The sequence below is a fragment of the Benincasa hispida genome, chromosome 5 (genome assembly GCF_009727055.1).
Source record: "Benincasa hispida cultivar B227 chromosome 5, ASM972705v1, whole genome shotgun sequence".
Taxonomy (NCBI): domain Eukaryota; kingdom Viridiplantae; phylum Streptophyta; class Magnoliopsida; order Cucurbitales; family Cucurbitaceae; genus Benincasa; species Benincasa hispida.
In genome coordinates, this window is record NC_052353.1 from 58,309,778 (window position 1) to 58,329,262 (window position 19,485).

General features: G+C 33.5%; 1 protein-coding gene across 1 annotated transcript; it reads right to left on the minus strand.

The window, feature by feature from the left end:
* Positions 1 to 15,125: 15,125 nt before the first annotated feature.
* LOC120077418 (probable disease resistance protein At5g43740) lies at positions 15,126 to 16,343 on the minus strand. The gene has a single exon (XM_039031300.1). The coding sequence runs from the start codon at positions 16,341 to 16,343 to the stop codon at positions 15,126 to 15,128; it is 1,218 nt and encodes a 405-aa protein (XP_038887228.1).
* Between the last annotated feature and the right edge of the window lie 3,142 nt (positions 16,344 to 19,485).

Consider the following 19,485-nt stretch of genomic DNA (forward strand, 5'->3'; position numbering starts at 1 on the left):
TGTGAGGCGCCAAGTTCTTTTCACTAGTTTAGAGGTTTGTCAGACTTAGTGATAATATAAGGTTGTGGCATTATATTGAAATTTTGCTATAACATTCTAATTTTTATTTATCTTTTAAGTGTTGTTTTAACCATGAGTGTGCTTACTTCTATTGAATTGACGTCTCAATAAATTAAGTTATGTTTAATCTGTTAAATGCAAATCACAATCCATAATTGTTGTGTTGAGTGTAATCAAGTAGTGTCGACTATCTCATGTGTGCATTTGCGTAGAATTTCTCTAAATATTCATAGTTTGCATGAAATGTCTTAACTTTAAAAGAGTGACATAGTTAAATTAGATTTCTAGTTTATAGTTGAAGCGTCTAGAAGTTAATGTTTTTGGCTACTCATTTAAGGAATTAATTTTGACATGAAAAGGATTTGTCTTCTTTAAGGAAATTCTAATGCTTACCGACTTATTCAAGTTTAATTGATAAAGTCCTTAAGAAAATATTTGATTAGATCTTTACTTTCGATGATGAACGTTACATACTAGCCTGACATACTTCAAATTTGGTGTTGGTAAAGACCAACATTATAATTGCATAAACAACATTATAATTGCCCCGTTATCCAAAACTTCAGTTTAGCATAAGTTGCTCTGATCTCAGTTTGTCCAAAACTTCAGTCAGTCCATGTTCCACATGATAATTCTTCACCATGGATTCACGCTTGAAATGAAGGAAGAAAATCAAACTTTTCTCCTTTCTTAATCAGGTTCTTCCAATTTCTACCTCTCTCTGTTCTTTTAAATCAATTTTCTAAACAACTGTCAAACCCTTATGACTCCAACACAAACATCACATGCCCACTCAAAAGCCCTTTACCCAAATTTCAGCTGAGCCCCACAAATGTGAAGGAAGTTCTAGACATGGCATAACAAAAGGAAACAGTTAATCCCTCATGCTTTAATTTTGTCCAACGACATTAGCTATCTAGAAAAGCAAAGAAGAGGGTGGGAAATATTGTGTTCAACTCATAAATGAAGGAAGACAATTTAACAAATATAACATCGGTTATCCTGTACCTTCTCCCAGATACTAATTCTTCTACTCTCCCTACAAATTACCAATAATTGAGTCAAGAACTTTAGTGGTTAAAAAATAAAGGATGCACTACAAATCCTAATGGCAACAAGGTTGGAGTATGTGGTATGGGAGGTGTTGGAAAAACTACATTGTTGAATGAAGTTAAAAAGCTAGAGTTGGAAAACAATTTATTTGATCGATTGATTCATGTAAAAGTGGGTTAATCCAAGAGTGCAGTACTCATGATTCAATGATTCAAGAAGAAATTAGAGGTAAATCAATATAAAATTAAATATGCAGTCTAAGGAAGTAAGAGCATCTTGCCTACAAACCCCTATTGAAGAGTGTGATTGTTTTTATTTGGCATATAAATTTTCTTTTATTGAAATATTGAATCTTTTCTTGTTGACTTCGTGATGGACTGTTCGGTTGTTTGTTTTGGAATGTTCCGATCTTGCTGATTTCCTTATTTGTAACTTCCTTGTTGATACTATTATAAAAGGAAGTATGAGAATGCTCTCATCGAGGTTTTTCGAAACTGAATGTTTAATTGTCATTTTTGTGTGACCATTGCTGAAAGCGAAGAAACAGAAAGGTCTGCAGGTTCTTTATCGTGTGTGGGTAAATCTTTGAAGAGAAGCGTTGAGTTTAGGGGGAGCCTAAATGTACAAGATCAATAAAGCTGAGTTGAGAAAACATCTTGAGATAGGTGACGTCAAGTTTAGGGGAATAAACAAATTGCCTATCCAAGGTTTACTCTATTACATGATAGTCGTTCTATTAGTTAAGTAGTTTCTCTTCTAAACTTTCTAAATAATATTGAGCTTCTTTTTAACTTGGGCACTATGCCCCCCCAGATGTAGGTAAAGTTATATCGAATTGGGTTACCATATAATGTGTTATTTTTCTTCTCTGCTTGTTTCTTTTGTGTTAATACTTTTATCAGCATCATTGTGTCCATCATTATATATTCAGTTGACTGTTTGTACGTTTTTCAATTGGTATCAGAGTGGGTTCAGTTGTTATATTTGTTGGATTTATGTCCTAAAACTTGTGGTTTGTAAACAATAAAACTTATTCTGAAAATTCATTAAGTTGTTATTGAATATATGAATTGCTTATTTCGTTTTAGAAATAAATCCAATAAACTAAAAGATCCATGACTATTACATGAGTACTTGAATTTTATGTGGAGACATAAAAGTGGATCATGTTCGAGTAAATAGTCAAAATGATCTATAGTTTATGAATAAGGTTAGGTGCCTTATTCTGGTAACACTATCGGATGCGACTCACTCTGTAGTTAGTACAAGGAGTTGTAAAGTGCTACAAACGAAGTGATCCTGATTCATACATGTCATAACATGAGTAGTGGACGCGTCCTGTGTAATGAGTTTGTACAAGATCAGACCACGAAATTAATCACTCTTACTTTATAATGCTATTGATGACCTAGGTAACTTGACCTTAATCCTGAGATAACTATTAACTCCTGTTTATTCGGGATTATCCTTAGATTTGCATAGGCGAGGGTTGGCTCAACAGAGTCGGCTCAATAAACCTCCATTTCAGGGGTAAAACCGGGTAGATAGTTGGGGACATAGGGTGCAAAATGGAATTCACTCCTACCCGCTTCCAGGGATAGTAAAGAGGTGTTCCCTTAAATGCTGACTTCGGGTCTTGAACAAGGGGCCGACCCTCTCATTGGCCCGAGAGGGACTCGGTTTGTTGATTGGATCATAAACCAATTGTTCATTATAGGATTAGTGAGACTTAAGGAACAAGATGTAATCTCAGGGGTAAAACAGCCATTTGACCCAACCGTTATTACGAACCTGTGAAGGGTTAACTTACTAATAATGGTTATATCGAGTGGACATAATATATATACAGGGAAGGGAATGCAACTATGGGCTTTAGTGGAGTGACCCAGTAGTTAACGAATGGGGTTAATTCGCTATAAAAAGTTTAGCCAATTAATCTCGGATCGTTGGAGTCCATGATCTGTAGGTCCATGAAGTCCCCCTACTAGCTCATAAATGGATTAGCCTTAGAGTAGCGTGATAGGTTAATTTGAAATCTTCAAATTAACATTAAGAGAATTAATAATTATATGTAATATAATTACACGTTTAATTTTGGATGAATTTGGAGAATCAATTAATATTTAAAATATGATTTAAATATTAAATTCATGAATCCGGATTCATGATGGTGAAATTAGTGTTAAATTAATTTAATATTTGATATTTAATTCATTAGAATTAATTAAATTGTTTAATTAATTGTTTATTATTAATTTTATTAGAAAATTAATTAATTAATTAATTTTTTAAAATTAATAAAGATTTCAATTTTGAAAAATTGATTTTGAAAATCATCAAAATTGAAAAGAGAGAAAAATGGAAAATCTCAAGAAGTGGGATTTCTCCACTTTCAACTTAGTAGCTCACACATTCTCCACCATTGTTTTGACTTTTGAGTCAAATTTCCAAGCATGAGGTACAATTTATGCAACAATCCTCTTTGCATGATAGTCTTGCAATAAATAGAGAAGATTGAAGTGGAAATTGTGCATGTATTTTGTAATAGTTTTTACTGAAAAACTTAAGGTTGAAGAAGGTCTTCTTCCATGGTGATGCAGTGACTTCTTCTCTAAATTTTCTTGATCCAAGCTTATTTTGAGTCCCACAACTTAATCTAAGGCACCAGAAGGATAGTAGGGCCTTGAGGTGGTTCACAAGCAAATTTGGAAGAGATTTGCAGTTGGAATCGAAATTCAAGTGTTTCTTTAAAAGTATGTTATGAAACCCTCTTATTAGTTTATGAGCATGCTTAATTTCAAGCCAAAATTAATGAATTAGAATGCTTAATGATCCGTTTTACTTCCGCTGTGTGTTTTCTAACTCTAACAATATTTCCGTTAATTGTCTTCGATGGAACCAATCAGAGAAAGTGGATCTACTACTATGAATTGACATGATATAGCCACCATGAATGTTGATGAACTATTTGGGTCTCTTCGTACTTTTGAATTGACATTTAATGAACAAACAAACAAGAAAGGTAAAGGGTGAGCTTCACAATGATATGTGAATGAAGACCACATCTCAAACAAAGGGAAAAAAGGTGAAGAGAACCTTGCTGACTCGCCTGCTCTGTTAACAAAACAATTCAACAAAGTGTTAAAGAGACAAAATAAGCGTCATGGTCAGTACAACACATCTTATGTCAGAGACAATACTAGCAACATTAATCATAATATTCATAAGCGTTTTAAACTTTTTGGAGCGAAGAAAGACAGTGAACGATGTTTGAATAGTAATCAAAATGGTTGGGATTAAACCTTCAAATGCAGAGAATGTGAAGGTTTGGCCACTTCGAAGTTGAATGTCCTAACTATTTGAGAAGACAGAATAAAGGACACTCAACAACCTTTTCAGATAATGATTCGTATATATGTAATGAGTCATTGGATGGGATTTATGCCCTAATTGGTTGTGCAACTATTGATGAGTCCACGATAGTTAGTACTGATATTGAAGAAGCAAACAAAACGTGTTGTGAATCGAGTTAGAATGTAGTTCAGCAGAGAAATCTTACCATTGAAGAAGTATATAAAAATGGGAAGAAGATCTATTTGCGTTGGAACAACAAAAAAACCGTATTCAAAAGTTATTAGAAGATAATCATTGTCTTTTAAGCACTATAGCAGAATTAAAGAAGGATCTGAAATTTTCTCAACAACATTTGAATTCAATGTCTAAATCTGTTCGCATCTTAAATTCGATATGGAAGATCTAAACAAGATTGTCAACATAGGGAAGCGAGTTACTGACAGAAAAGGGGTTAGGTTCAGGAGTCATGAGAAGTTTGGTTATAGAACAACATTGTCGTCTAATATTGTCTTTATTCCTGCTCAAAATCCTCACCTGTCTGAGCTAAAACAATATGATACCATATCTATGACTCATGTTGAAATTAGTAAGCCTCAGAAGAAATGGGTGTGTCATTACTGTGGGAAGGTAGGTCACATTCGTCCTTTCTATTTTTATCTTCTTGGTATAAAGGAATATAAAACATTAAGACATTCTTCCCTGAGTCTAGGGACCTTGAGTCATGAGAACAGAAGATTTACTTCTAGAAAATTTGAGTGGTGTATCAAAGATGAAAAATCTCAAGAGTGGATGTCCTGTAATTTGGCTTTTACCTTGCCACACACCTCAAACCAAGAAGATTGGTACTTTGATAGTGGACGCTAGAGACATATGACAGGTGAAACATCCTTCTTGTCTAATCTAAAGGCATGTGGCTCTAGACATATAACCTTTGGTGATGGAGCTAAAGGAAAAGTATTGGGTAAAAGAGATTTGTTCAGATGTCATACTTGTTAAAGGCTTAACTACTAACCTAATTAGCATTAGACAACTATGTGATCAGGGGTTTCAAGTAAGTTTCTCTAAAGATAAGTGTTTAGTTAAAGATGATAAAAACATGTTAGTTATGGTAGACACTCGTTCAATGGATAATTGCTATGACTGGTCTCCTCATACTTCCATTGATGTTTGTAACTGTTCCAAAATGAGTGTGGCTAAAGTATGGCACAAGATACTTGGTCACGTAAGTCTATGATCAATAAGAAAAGAAAAGAACGTGGAAACCATTCTTGGATTACCCTTGATAGCATTGGAAATGTTCTATCTTCTTCCAATTAACTCAAGGTTGTTTAGCTACTTAATTTGGTTAAATTGATCATTTTGTCGGACTCGAGTGCACAAGTAGTCAGATTAAGCGTTCAGGACAAAAAGGTGCTAAAATGACGAAATTGGGAGCTAAATTGATTAAATGACGAACGAATGAAGAATGCTGCCTTACTGAGTATTGCAATGCTCTCATTAAACCTAAGTCCAATGCTAGAAGGCAGAATGCTCGAATGCAGGGCAGCATTGCAATGTTGCCCCAAGCGTTGTAACGTTCTGGAGTTGCCCCAACGACACCGTTATGCCGGTCGTCAACGTTGCCCTGCAACGCTCTAGGACAGAATAGGCAGTGTTGCAATGCTCTCCCAGAGTGTTGCAACGCTACGTGGATTGACAGATGCACAGCCCCAGCGCGCGCGCCAACGTTAGGCCAGCACTGCAACACTTACCTGACGCTCGACCATTATGTGTGTTTGTTAAAAATTTGGAAGCATATATGATGCATGTCTTAGGCTATCCGTATGTTCTCATGCGTCGGTGGTCATGTGTTGGAATGGAAAGTATGCGTTAATCTCATATGTAATGACCATGCATTCCTATCACACATTTTCTTGCTCTCTCGCCAAGTATAACGAGATCGCAAGTTTCTCGGGTGATCCGAGGTCGAACTCAGGGACTTGTAACTTATGTTTGTGAAGCAATGCATTTGAGGCGATGAATAAAAATAAAAAGAAGAAGTTAATGGATTACACACTACTCCTACTCCTAACTAATAAGATTGAGCAATGAAAGACTTGCAATGAGAATTGGTAGATATGCAACAACTGTTAACGCATAGTAATATTCATTATCTTAAGTCGTTCGAGTAATCCAAGCTCGCCACACTAATGCATCACACACCTTTCGGTGGCCAGCCGCATGCTTATATCTCTATAGTGCATGGTTGCATCGAGCATAAGACCGTGCCTATCTCTAGGAATAATGCATACTTTACTTTAGTGCATTTCATCTCTTACCTTCTCAGGCAGTTAGATGCGGTTAATTAGCTCGTAGAAAAGCATTGCAACAGCCCATAGACAAGCGTTGCTATAGCCTCACACCAAGAAAAGAGGATTAACTCACTATACTCACACAACGTACACCTCTTAGTGGGTTGCTACATGCGTCCTATCTCTAGGCTACACGATTGAGTATGCGATTGCCTTTGATAATTAAACGATGAAGGTAAACAATGGTAAAGATAAAGAAGATGAAGAAGATGGCGTTGAAGAATTTAAGATATGCATTGATTACAAAATGTCTTAATATCTTAAGCTAAAATGTAATACAACACAGAGATCAGAGAAGAAATGAAAGACTCTGCATCAAGGCTACTGGTGGTGCCATGGATGGATGGTGAAGACGTCTCTCTCGAGCTCTATCCCTGGCGAAATCTCTGGTCATCACTCGGAATGGTTTATGGAGATGAAGAATCCTCATAGAAAATCTCCCTCGTGCTCTCATCTGTGATCCCAAACATCTGCCTTAAGGCAGAAGCTCGGATGCTTTGAAATGGTCCCAGGTGCTATTTGTAGAGCTCGAACATTGACAACCTTCATGATTGCATTCTGCCCCACTGCCACCTTTGTCGTAGTATGTGCAATGCCAACATCACCTTATCTTATTGATACTCCCAAGGTATGCGTTCATGCTTGCTTCTCTTGAGGTACCAACGCATTCCATCTACCTTACGAGCAGACTTTTATCGATCTGTGGATGCAACATCCGATGCGGCAAACTTAATCAACTCATACATTCAACCTTTTGGCGATCGAGGATCGACGCATGCGATCAACTCTTGTAATATCTGCAAAAATGAACACTTTGACCCGAAATAACGCATGGTATAGGGTTAGTGAGGATTTTGGTGCTATTTGACGCAAGCTCACTTTTCACATGAATTCTTAGTATTATCAATGCATATTCTTGCTTATTGGACCTCATAATTCTAAGTAAAAGGCTGCAAAAGCTTGCATTTCTACGAGCTATCAATGTGCCGCAGCGTTGCAACGTTCTTCCTAGTGTTGCGATGTTGCGGTAGTTTTATAAAAGAATAATTTTGGTCAGCTAATTACATCAAGAATCGAGTACACTGATTTATGAACGTTGCCGCTCTGTCCAGCCTAGTTTTAGTCCCATTTTACACCAAAATTTTATAAAATTTCTTCCCGTTTGCCAATTGTATTGAATTCAAGCATGATTTGAGGCTAAAGGATAAGAACATAGCTTGGGTTTGGTAGTTTAATTTAGTTCTGATTCAATTGTTGAGACCCGTGTTGTAATTATATGAGTTTTACTATGAATTTATGAAACTTTATCTTGCGCATATTCTTCAATTTTTGTGTATGGGATAATGTGTTTTCTGATTGTTTTGTTGGTAAAATTAATTTTTTTTTCAACATTTCTACCTTAAAGCAATTTTAAACCAAAACTTAAAAGTAAAATCAAGTTTTCGAAAAAATATTGTTTTAGTTTTAAGCCTTTGGCTTGATTTCTTAAAAAATGTTTAAAATATAGGTAATAAAACAAGAAGCTATAGGTAGAAGTGTTGGAAGTGTTGACAAGCCGACTCTAAATCTCACTAGCTTTGAAGAGAAGAAACTTGTTCTCCTTCAAAACACAAGAACACATCAGAGAAGAATATTATTCTCTTGAAACTTAATTTCTTTGTAACACCAATTTGCTTCTATTGATTTTCACTTGATTACAAAGGAGGGAAATGATCCCTTTATATATACTCAAGAGACGTTTCCTAAAAGAGACAAAATAAATGAAGTACAGTATACATACAATTCACATGTACTAATTGAACAATTACATGTACCTAGAAGTGTATGTATCTAGAAATTAGAAACTCATGTATTGGAAATATATCTAAGAATGTATTATCCGTTATATATCTAGCTTAATTTCTAACATCTCCCTTAAGCTAGACTTCCATGAGTGCAAGCTTCTTTTTAATTTTCAAGAGAATAAGTCTGTCTTTAATGCTTTTGTGAATATGTTTACAACTTGATCTCGTGTCTTGCAATATTTGATGTATACTTCTCCATCTTTAATCAATTCTCTAACGAAATAATACTTCATCTTTATATGTTTACTATGAAGCACAGATACTTCATGTAAGGCAAAGAATCAGTATCAGACACGTATTAGATACCGATACTTCCAGATACTTCCTAGATACATATCTGACACGCGATTTTACGTATCTATACTTTCAGATACTTTTCAGATACGTATATGACACGTGATTTGACGTATCTATTTTTATGCGTACTTTCTTTTTAAGAAAAAAGACAAGTAACTCACCTAATTTTTCCCAATCTAAAATTAGGTAACCTATTTAAAAGCTCACTACTCGAGTCTAAAACTAAAAGAAGAAAAAAATAATGGACCAAACCCTAGACTAGAATCATCTAATCTCCATTCACATTTGAGTCCTCACAAAGTCCACCAAAATATAAACCATTTGAATATCTTCAGCAATAAGTTCTTCATTTATCTTCATACTTCTCTCTCTAATATTCTTCTTCTTTCTTTTTTGCAGTATGAGTCACTTTTCTATTGCATTTTATTAGCTATTGTACTTTAACATCTTAGATGTTGCTTCTTTTGTATTGTATTTCAGTGTTTGTATTCTATTTTGTGCTATTGTTATTAACTTGTATGTTAAATTTATCTATATCCTAGATTTTTTTCAAGAAAAAAAAGTATCTTCAATGTATTAGTATCCTCGTTTTTTAAAAATATATATATTAAAAAAATGACGCATCCTTAGACGTATCCGTATCTTAGTTTTTTAGAAATTGGCGAGTCGCCGTATCCGATCTTGCTTCTTTGATATCCATAAAATTGATCCAACATCTTGCTTCTTTGATATCCATAAAATTGCTTCAAAACCAATATTAAATACATACCTAAAAGTACTCTTGTAATTATAAGTATTTCCTCCCCAAACTATCATTGTAGCCAACAAGAATGTTATCCATGTTCTTTTTATAACGCATTCCATGATCAATAGTTCCAAAAACATATCTAAAAACTCTCTTTATAGCTTCCCATTGACTTCTCTTTGGTGATGCCATAAATCTACTCAATAAATAACTGAGAATATAAGATCAGTTCTAGTTGTAGTTAAATATATTAAACTCCCAACATGATTTCTAAGATGGTAGCATCAAAATCTTTGCTATCATCATGCTTGCTCAGTTTTAAACCTAAGTTCCATAGGGGTATTGGCAGGATAAACATTCTCCCTTTTGAACCTTACCAACACATCTTTTTGCATACTTCTCTCTGGGAAATTGCAATCTCATCAACACCTTGCTTAACTTTAATACCAAGAAAGTAATGAAGTAAATCCATATTAGTCATCTCAAGTTCTCTCTTCATACTCACTAATTTGAACTCTTTAATCATCATGTTTGAATTTCCCATAAATATTAAATCATCAATAGATAAATATTCAAGAAATTAAATTTTTTTTCTTCTTTAGTATAGAGAGCATGTTCGTATTGACATCTTTTAAAACCATTCTTCAAGAAAAAATTGTCGATACGACTGTAATAGGCTCTTGGTGCTTGCTTTAGCCCACATAATGCTTTAATTTCTTCAATCGACAGACCTTATATTCTTGATCTTCAATCTTGACATAACTAGGGGGTTGCTCAACATATATTTTGTCCTCTAAATAGTCATTTAGAAAAGCTAATTTGTCATCTATTTGATGTACTTTCCAGTCATTTTGTGTTGCAAGGGATAGAAGTAAACGAACAGTCTCCAAGCAAGTCACAGGTGCAAAAACTTCTTCATAAACCACATATTTTTGCTTGTACCCTTTCACAATGAGTCTTGTCTTGTATTTCTTGACTACTCCATTTTGCTTCAGCTTCATTCTACAGACTATTTGATACCAAGAGCTTTCCTATTCTCTGGTAGTTTGATAATTCTCATGTCTCATTTCTTCTGATTACATCAATCTCTTGATCCATTACATCTTTCCATTTTTCATCTTGAATTGTCTCCTCAAGGTATATAGGATCAACATTTGCAAATAAAAAAGAAAATCAACATGTTCAATCATCTAACATTCTTCTTGAAGTATTATAGATCTCATAAATATTTTTTGTCTTCCTTGGAGTAGTTTCTTCATCACTTATGGAGTATGAAGATGAAGCTGAAGCCACTAGTTGAGTCTCTTCAAGCTCCAAGTCTCGAGCATCTTTTTTGCCACCCATGCCAATCAGTAATGGATTCTAGTCTTCATTTATTGCATCCCAATTTCAAAATTCTGCTTCATTGAACTTGACATCTTGATTAATAATAACTTTTTTATTTACAAGGTTGTATAATTTGTAAGCCTTGGAGTTCTTACTATATCCAATACAAATACACTTTTCTGATTTATCATCTAGCTTACCTTTTTACTCATTTGAAGTCTGAGAGTAATTAAGCAATGCATCCAAATGCTCTTAGATGAATAGCGGTTGGCTTTAACCCGCTTGATGCTTCTTGAGGAGTAATACCTTGTACACTTTTAATTGAAGCTCGATTTAAGAGATAAATAACACAAGTTATTGCACCTTCCCAAAATTGATCTAGAAGTTTTTTCCTTCAACATACTTCTTGCAAGCTCTATTGTTATTCTGTTTTTTTTTTCTCTCTGCAACTTTATTTTGTTGAAGAGTTCTTCGAACAGTATTCTAATACTTGATTCTATTTTCTTTCAAGAAATCTTCAAAAACTATACATTCTCTTCCACGATTCGAACGTAATATTTATAATCTCAAGTTACTTTCATTTTCAACCATTGCTTTGAACGTCTTTAAACATTCAAAAGTAGAGCTCTTTTCTTTTAGTTGATAAATCTGTCTTTTGACTATAGTCATCTATAAATGTGAGAAAATAATGATTACCTCCATGTGTAGTAATTCTATGGGTCTACATAAGTCTGCATGGATGAGCTGGAAAGGTTTTGATGCTCTCCAAGAATCTCTTATCGGAAATGAATTTTGATGATGCTCTCCGAAAATACATGCTTCATAAAGTTGATCTCCCTTTTCAATATTTGGCATTCCTCTCGCCATATGTTGTTGACACATTTGAGACAAAGTGTTAAAACTCAGGTGCTCATACCGACAACGCCAAAGCTATGAAGTGACTTTTACTAAAGTCTCAAAACAAACAAGCTTCTCATAGTATATTTTGATTGAACACATTTTGTTGTGAATCATATGTACCTTTGTTATGAGACCTCCGTTCTTGGTTTTGGTCTCACATATGCTATCTTTAAAGATAACATCATGTCCTTTCAACATAAGTTGGCCTACACTTAAAAAGATATTGTCGGAACCCTGAAACATAATACACATTTATGATTCTTTTTGCTCCATTTTCTTTTTGTCTTGACAAGAATATTTCATTTTTCTTTGACTTCAAGCTTCTTGTTGTCACCACTGTTCACTTCATTTTTATGAGATTAATCTAAAAATATAAACATATCCTTTTTAAAATAAACATATCCTTTTTAATATAAATATATCCTTTTTTCTTTCGTGTGGTTACTACAACTGCTACCAAGATACCATATATCTTCAATGCTTATTTCTTAAATGTTGAATGTGAGGAACAGAAAACCTTGATCATTATCCTACTGCTCATGTATTAGAGTAGTTTTAACTTGACTAGAATTAGTCTTATTGGACCAACAATCTGCTTGAAAATGCCCATAACATCTATAATTGAAACATTGTATATGAGAAAAATCTCCATGACCTCCACCTCTACTTCTTCCTCTACTTAAACTTATTCATCTTCCTCTATTTGAAGAAGTTTGCTTGTCTCTTCTCTTTGGCTCAAAATTTTTAAGTTATTAGACCGTCCATTTCCTCTACCACCATGTCTACCTCTTTTTCCATTAGATCTCCCTCTAGAAGAGGTTTGTATATGAAAAGCTTCTCTTGAAGGAGTAGAATCAAACTACTTCAATCTAAGCACATAAGATTGAAGAGATTCTATTAAGCTATTGATGGAGAGAATTGATAAATCCTTGGTTTCTTCAATTGCTACAACGATATAGTCATACTTCTAAGGATCTTTTCAACCACCCTTTTATCTTTAATTGCTTTTTCATTTGATCTCAGTTGATAAACAATTAAGAGAATATGATTGAGAAAGTCTTCATTACTTTCAACATCTTTCATTCGAATAGTATCAAATTCGGCTCGAAATATTTGCAATCGTACCAATTTTACTTTTTCTTTTCCTTCGTACAAACTCTGCAATGCATCCCATGTTGCTTATGTAGTCGAGCCTTCTTGTATTCTTTCAAAGATATTTTCATCTACAGCTTGGTTGATAAAAAAAAAAAAAAAAAAAAATCTCTTTTTATCTTTTTTCCTAGTATCTCTCAACTAATTGAGTTGTTGTTGTGATATATTATTCTCACATTTTGGCTCCAAGTATCCTCTAGCAACAATATCCCAAATATCTTGAGATATATCCATAAAGAACCTTCATTTGTTGACCCCACCGTCGATAGTTTTTTCCTCAAAATGAGAAAGTTGAGGTTGTAACATGTTGTTGGATGACATCTTTCAACCTTATGCTCTGAAACGTTGACAAACCCACTCTAAATTTACTCTAAATCTCACAAGATTTGAAGAGAATACACAAAAGAAGAATAATTTTCTCTTGAAACCTAATTTCTTTATAATACTCAAGAGACGTTTCCTAAAAGACAGAAAATAAATTAATGAAGTACCACGCATACATATCATTCATGTACATGAACAATTACATGTACCTAGAAGTGCATGTATCTAGAAATTAAAAATTCATGTATTGGAGATATATCTAGAAATGTATTATCCATTATGTATCTAGCTTAATTTCTAACGAGTATTGTTTGTAAGCATAAGTTTTCAAAAAAAAAAAAAAAAAAAAAAAAAAAACAACAAGAAACAAAATGGTTATGAAATGGCTTCAATATTAACTAACATTTGTTTTTTATCAAAAAAAAAAAAAAAAAGAATGAAGGTTAGTACCAAATATATAAAAACATAAAATATTTGAGAAAGATGCATTACCTCATGGGGAACCAACTGGGAAGCTTCATCCTCTGCAAATGTTTCAATTTTACCATTTGCATGTATTCTTTCAATTTGCTTCATATGATTGATGAAGGAAGCTGGAAAAAGAGTCTTAAGCTGAGGACACTCCTCCACCATGACATCCTTTAGATTTGGAAAACTTGGAAGTACTTCACGGAGTGGATTGCTACTCCACACATGCTTTAAGTTGGGTAGAAAAAGTAACGATAAGATTGACAATGGCACTGCTTGCTGGATGACATCACTGTCACTCGTCGGCTCTTCAATTTCAAATATCCTTTCTACTAAGTTACAACTATGAACTTGTAATGTATTTAAGGAAACGAGTGATTTTACCATACGTGAAGGAAACACGTATGTTAATTTATGGCACTCATTAATATAAATCTTCTGGAGTTTGCAATAAGAATGTGTAATTAGGCCATTATTGTGCCACAACGTCTTCACATTGTTTTCTCTTTTAATGTCCAAAACCGTCGATTTAGGAAATGAAACCTGCAATTTTATATCCTAATATGGTTAAAAAGAGGAGTAGAAAGAAATTAACTAAATTTCTTTAACGATATAATTTCTTTGATTTATTTAAATCTTCTTATGCAAACTCAAAGAAGTATATATCTAGAAAATGGAAAATCATAGTTCAAATAATTAATTCTAAGTTGTAACCACATCATTTGTTGGTTTACCTGAAAAATCAAAAGAGTGATATCCCTAATCCCACCTGGCATATCAAGTACTCGTCTTCGTCTGTGTCTTTGAACTCGTCCTCATCTATGTCTGTGTCTTCAAACTTGCTCGTCTTCATCCTCATCTTTGTCCACATCTTTGTCTTCACTAAAGTAAATTTTTTTTTTTTTTTCGAACTATTGTTAATGAAAATTTTTAGTTCCTTCAAACGAGGATAACTTATATTATTTCCACCTAGATTGTACATAATCTTGTACATCCAGTTGTTCACATTTTTGCAATAGTATATGTGGTATCTCACCAATTGAATCAATGCGTGACTTTAAATCAAGAATCAAGATTCTTGCCCATCTCTTATTCTTCATGGCGTACCCGGCACCAACCTGAATACAAAATTCTTCTAAATTTTGCACTCTTTCTATGCTTAACTCATTTGACAGAAGGTCAATATTCGGAATTGTTATGTTAAAATATAAGAGACGTGTATGACAATTCAATTCCGAAAGTTCGGCATTCTTAATCAATTTCTTTTTGTACTTTACCTTCTCTCCCCATCTTTTGAAGTCCGTTTTCTATTGAATCATAACTGAATTGAAGACAAGAATACAATTGGTCACTAACTCCTGCAGTATTCACTACAACTGGATTTTTCAATTTCTTGAGAGCATCCTTCCATATCTCTACTCTTTTTTCCTTCAATGCTTTTGCCATAATTTTAAGTGCAATCGGTAATCCTCCACATTCATTAACTATATCCTTTGCTATTTGTTGTATATATCCATCTTCAACACACTCACCAACTATTGCGATGAAAAACTTCCAAGACTCTTTTTTAGTTAGAGAATTCAGCTCGAACAACTTTTCTATATTCATTTGATTTGTTAATGTATGTCGAGAACGACTTGTCATAAGTATCTTACACCCTTCCGTCCTTGATTCTGAACGACAAGGAATTCCAAACTCTTTTTCAAGATCATAATCCTTCCACAAATCATCAAACATAAACAAGATATTCTCTTTCCTCTCAGTAATATGAGTCTGTAGGAGAGATGCTGTTATCTTCCCACATTGCATATTTAATGCACCTCTAATTTCTTCTTGAATGTCGATTACATTCTTAGATTGACCCACTTCCACCTGAATCACTCGATCAAACAGATTGCTTTCCAACACTAACTTCTTAACTTCATTCAACAACGAAGTTTTCCCAACACCTGCCATACCACATACTCCAAGTTTGTTCACATTAGGATTTGCAAGTGCATCTTTAATGTTTTCAACCAGTAAAGTTCTTGACTCAATAATTTGATAATCTGTAGGGATGGTAGGACAATTAATATCTGAAGAAGGTACAGGATAATCAATATTATCTTTATTAAACTGTCTTCCTTCATTTATGAGTTCAGCAATATCTTCCACCATCTTCTTTGCTTTTCTAGATAATTGATGTCGTTTGACAAAATTAAAGCACGAGGGATTAAGTTCTTCATTTTGTTTTGTCATGTCCGAAACTTCCTTCACATTATCCAACCACTTCGTAACTTCATTGAAAATTGCATTCCCTTTGCCTTTATCTTGACTAACCAAAATTTGCACGGTATCTTTAGTAGTCTCGAGAGTTCTATGTTTCTCTTGAAGTTTCTTGATATTTCCATTGTAACGAAAGAGGTAACCTAGTTGATGCAAAATGGGTCCAATTGTATACTCCACTACCACCCCGACTACAGCATCCATTTTTTGTTATGTTTCTTTTCTCCCGTCAAAATTCTTCCTTGTCCCAAAATGATCTAAAGAGTTAAGAACGAAAAATTATTATCCATGCTAACAAGAATGGATTAAATGAGCAAACTATACAAACTATGTAAATCAAGAGAGGAGAAAACTTGATCTGATAAAACATTTATATATGTGTCCAATTTTTAGAATTTAGAGAACAAAATGGAAAATAAACTTAAATTCTTAATTTTATATATGCAATTTTATTAATTTTAAAAGACCAAAGAGAGCAGCAACTTCCTTCTTCACTTCCATCATGTAACTCTATAATTCTACTAGACATGATACTTCTTTTTACTATAAGGTATTAGTTAAAATGTGTTTCATCTCAAAATCAATTGATAAGAAAAGGAGTAGCTCACATATTTTATAAACATTGTTAGGTTTTTTAATTTTTCCAATGTGAGATTCTCAACATTTCTCATGATAACGGTTTTTTAAATTTTTGAAAAATCTAAAATTTCTAAAATTTATATATATTTATAAACATATGTGTAAATATTGAGAAAAAGGAATCTAGTCTCATTTATATAATTTGACCAAATCTGTCAAGTATTTTTGGGATAATGTACCAAACAAAAACATTAAGTGTAACTAAATTTCATAAGCTTAATTTTGAATTAGACAAACAAAATACTCAAGACATGTTTAGTAACATTTTTTTTTTGTTTATTTGATATTTTTTTTCTTATTTTTCTTTTACAGAAAACAAAAAAGCAAAGATATAACCTATATATCTGCCTTCGGTTTTTTAGTTTGAGAAATATGTGAACGAAAAAAATACTTGACAACGGGGAAACAGAAGCTCTAGAACTTTTGTAGAGAAAGAAGCCCCAAGTTGAGCTGAGTAGAATGGACTATTATAGTCCACTAAGTTTTTGATAGCGTACATGTCTCTTATTAGTATACTTTTGAACAATTATTTTAACCTACAATTAGCTCAAGTGAAGACTAAAGTGAACGAAGGAAGAACAAGATGTTACTTTTACAACAAAAGGTAGACAAAGCTCTTGATGATGGTGTGGACTTATCAATGACACTAAAACTAGAGGAAATTGTTGATGTCGTGTTAAGGCAAATATGACATTATCATGAAAGGCAAGAACTAATCGCACATATACAAAGAGTGATTCTCAAATGGAGATTGAAGATAATTTACCTTCTCAAGTAGATGATTGACAGTCACGTCAACTTAAACAAATTTAAGATCCATTTAATAAATTCAAAGTAGAGTGAAAAGTGGAAGTAGCCAATGAAAGATCAAACTGGGGATTTGGTTGATATAAACCTAGGAAGTGAAAGCTTATAGGCTGCAAGTGGATATATAAGTTTAAGCAAAACCATAAGACGCAAAGTTATCAAGGTAAAAGTAAAAATTGTGGCTAAGGGATACAATCAGAAAGATGGAGTTGATTATGATGAAATATTTTTACACATATATATCCATCAGAATTTTATTATCTTTTGATTATAGGAACATGGAGTTTGACCAAATAGATGCGAAAACAACATTTCCTCATGGAGAGATCTTAGTGAGATCATTTAAATGTAACAATCTCCTTAACAAGTAAATCAAAAGAGAATAAGGTAGGTTTCCTTAAAAAGTCTTTTATATGGCTTGAAATAAGCACTTGGGCTATGGGCTACCTCAAATTTGATGTTCCAATCTTGCCCTGTGGTTTTAATATAATTGAATTAGACTATTGGATATATTATAGACATATCTATGAAGGGTATTGTATTTACCTTTTGCTTAGAATATTGTAGGTATTAATACTCATGAGAAACATAAATTGAAAGGTATTTTTGAAATGAAAGATTTAGGATCTTTGCTAAGTAATCCCTTGGGATTGAGATGGTAAGAGATAGAAAGCTAGGTACTATAAAGCTTAGTTAAGAATCACACCATTAGCAAATCATTTCAAATTATCCTTAAGTTGCACATCTCAAACAGAAGAAGAAACTGAATGATATATGGATGATGTTCCATATGCTAGTGTTGTGGGTAGTTAATGTACCTTATTGTGAGTGGAATAATACGTGTTGAGCAATGAAAATATTTTTTTTACAAGTTGAAAAAATTAAACATGTAACAAAACTTTTTTAAAAAAATGTGGTTCTTCATCAAATACTGCATCTCGACTCAGGATTGTCTTTTCCATACCCAGATTGTAAAGCTTGTAGCCTATGATATTTGAGTTATAACCAATGAAGATGTATTTCCACTTTTATCATCCAACTTGCTTTTCTTTTCATCTGGTATATGCACATGAGAAATGCTTCCAAAGACTCTGAGATGGAGAATCCCAGGTTTCCTTCCACTTCATGCTTTTTGTGGCGTTTTTATAGATACACTTCTTGTTAGAGATCGCTTGGGTAGGTAGACTACACATACTACTACTTTTGCCCAAAACTCCTTTGGTTTTTTCTTTCTTTTAAGAATACTTCTTGTCATATTCAAAATTGTTATATTCTTCCTTTCTGCTACTCCATTTTGTTGAGAGGATCTCAAAACTATTAAAGGTCGATGAATTCCAAGATCATTACAATACTTTTGGAATTCATTTGATGTGAATTCTCCTCCATGATCAGATCTCTCATGGCCTTGATCACCAAACCACTTTCTTTCTCAATAAGGGATTTGAACTTCTTGAAGTTCTCGAACATTTCTAATTTATGACTCAAGAAATATACCCATATTTTTCTCGAAAAATCATCAATGAAGAAAAGGAAATAATTACTCTTACCAAGTGAGCTAGATTTTATTGATCCACACACATCCACATGTATGAGTTCCAAAGGCCTATGAGTTCTTGAGTTTGACTCATTTGAGAAGCTTTTCTTGAACTGTTGTTCAAGTAGACATCCTTCGCACACTTGATCGGGGTGGCTTATGGAAGATAGTCATCATACCATTCTTTTCTTGGAGAGTGACTCTAAACCCCCAAAATTAAGATATCGAAGATGCCAAAGTCAAGATGCATCGTTGTGGCACATCTTGAGGCATTTTGCAATGTCATTTTGAATGTTGTGTATAAACATTTTATTTGTTGTCATCGGTACCTTAGCAATCATGTTATTTGCATTGTCTCTTATAGAA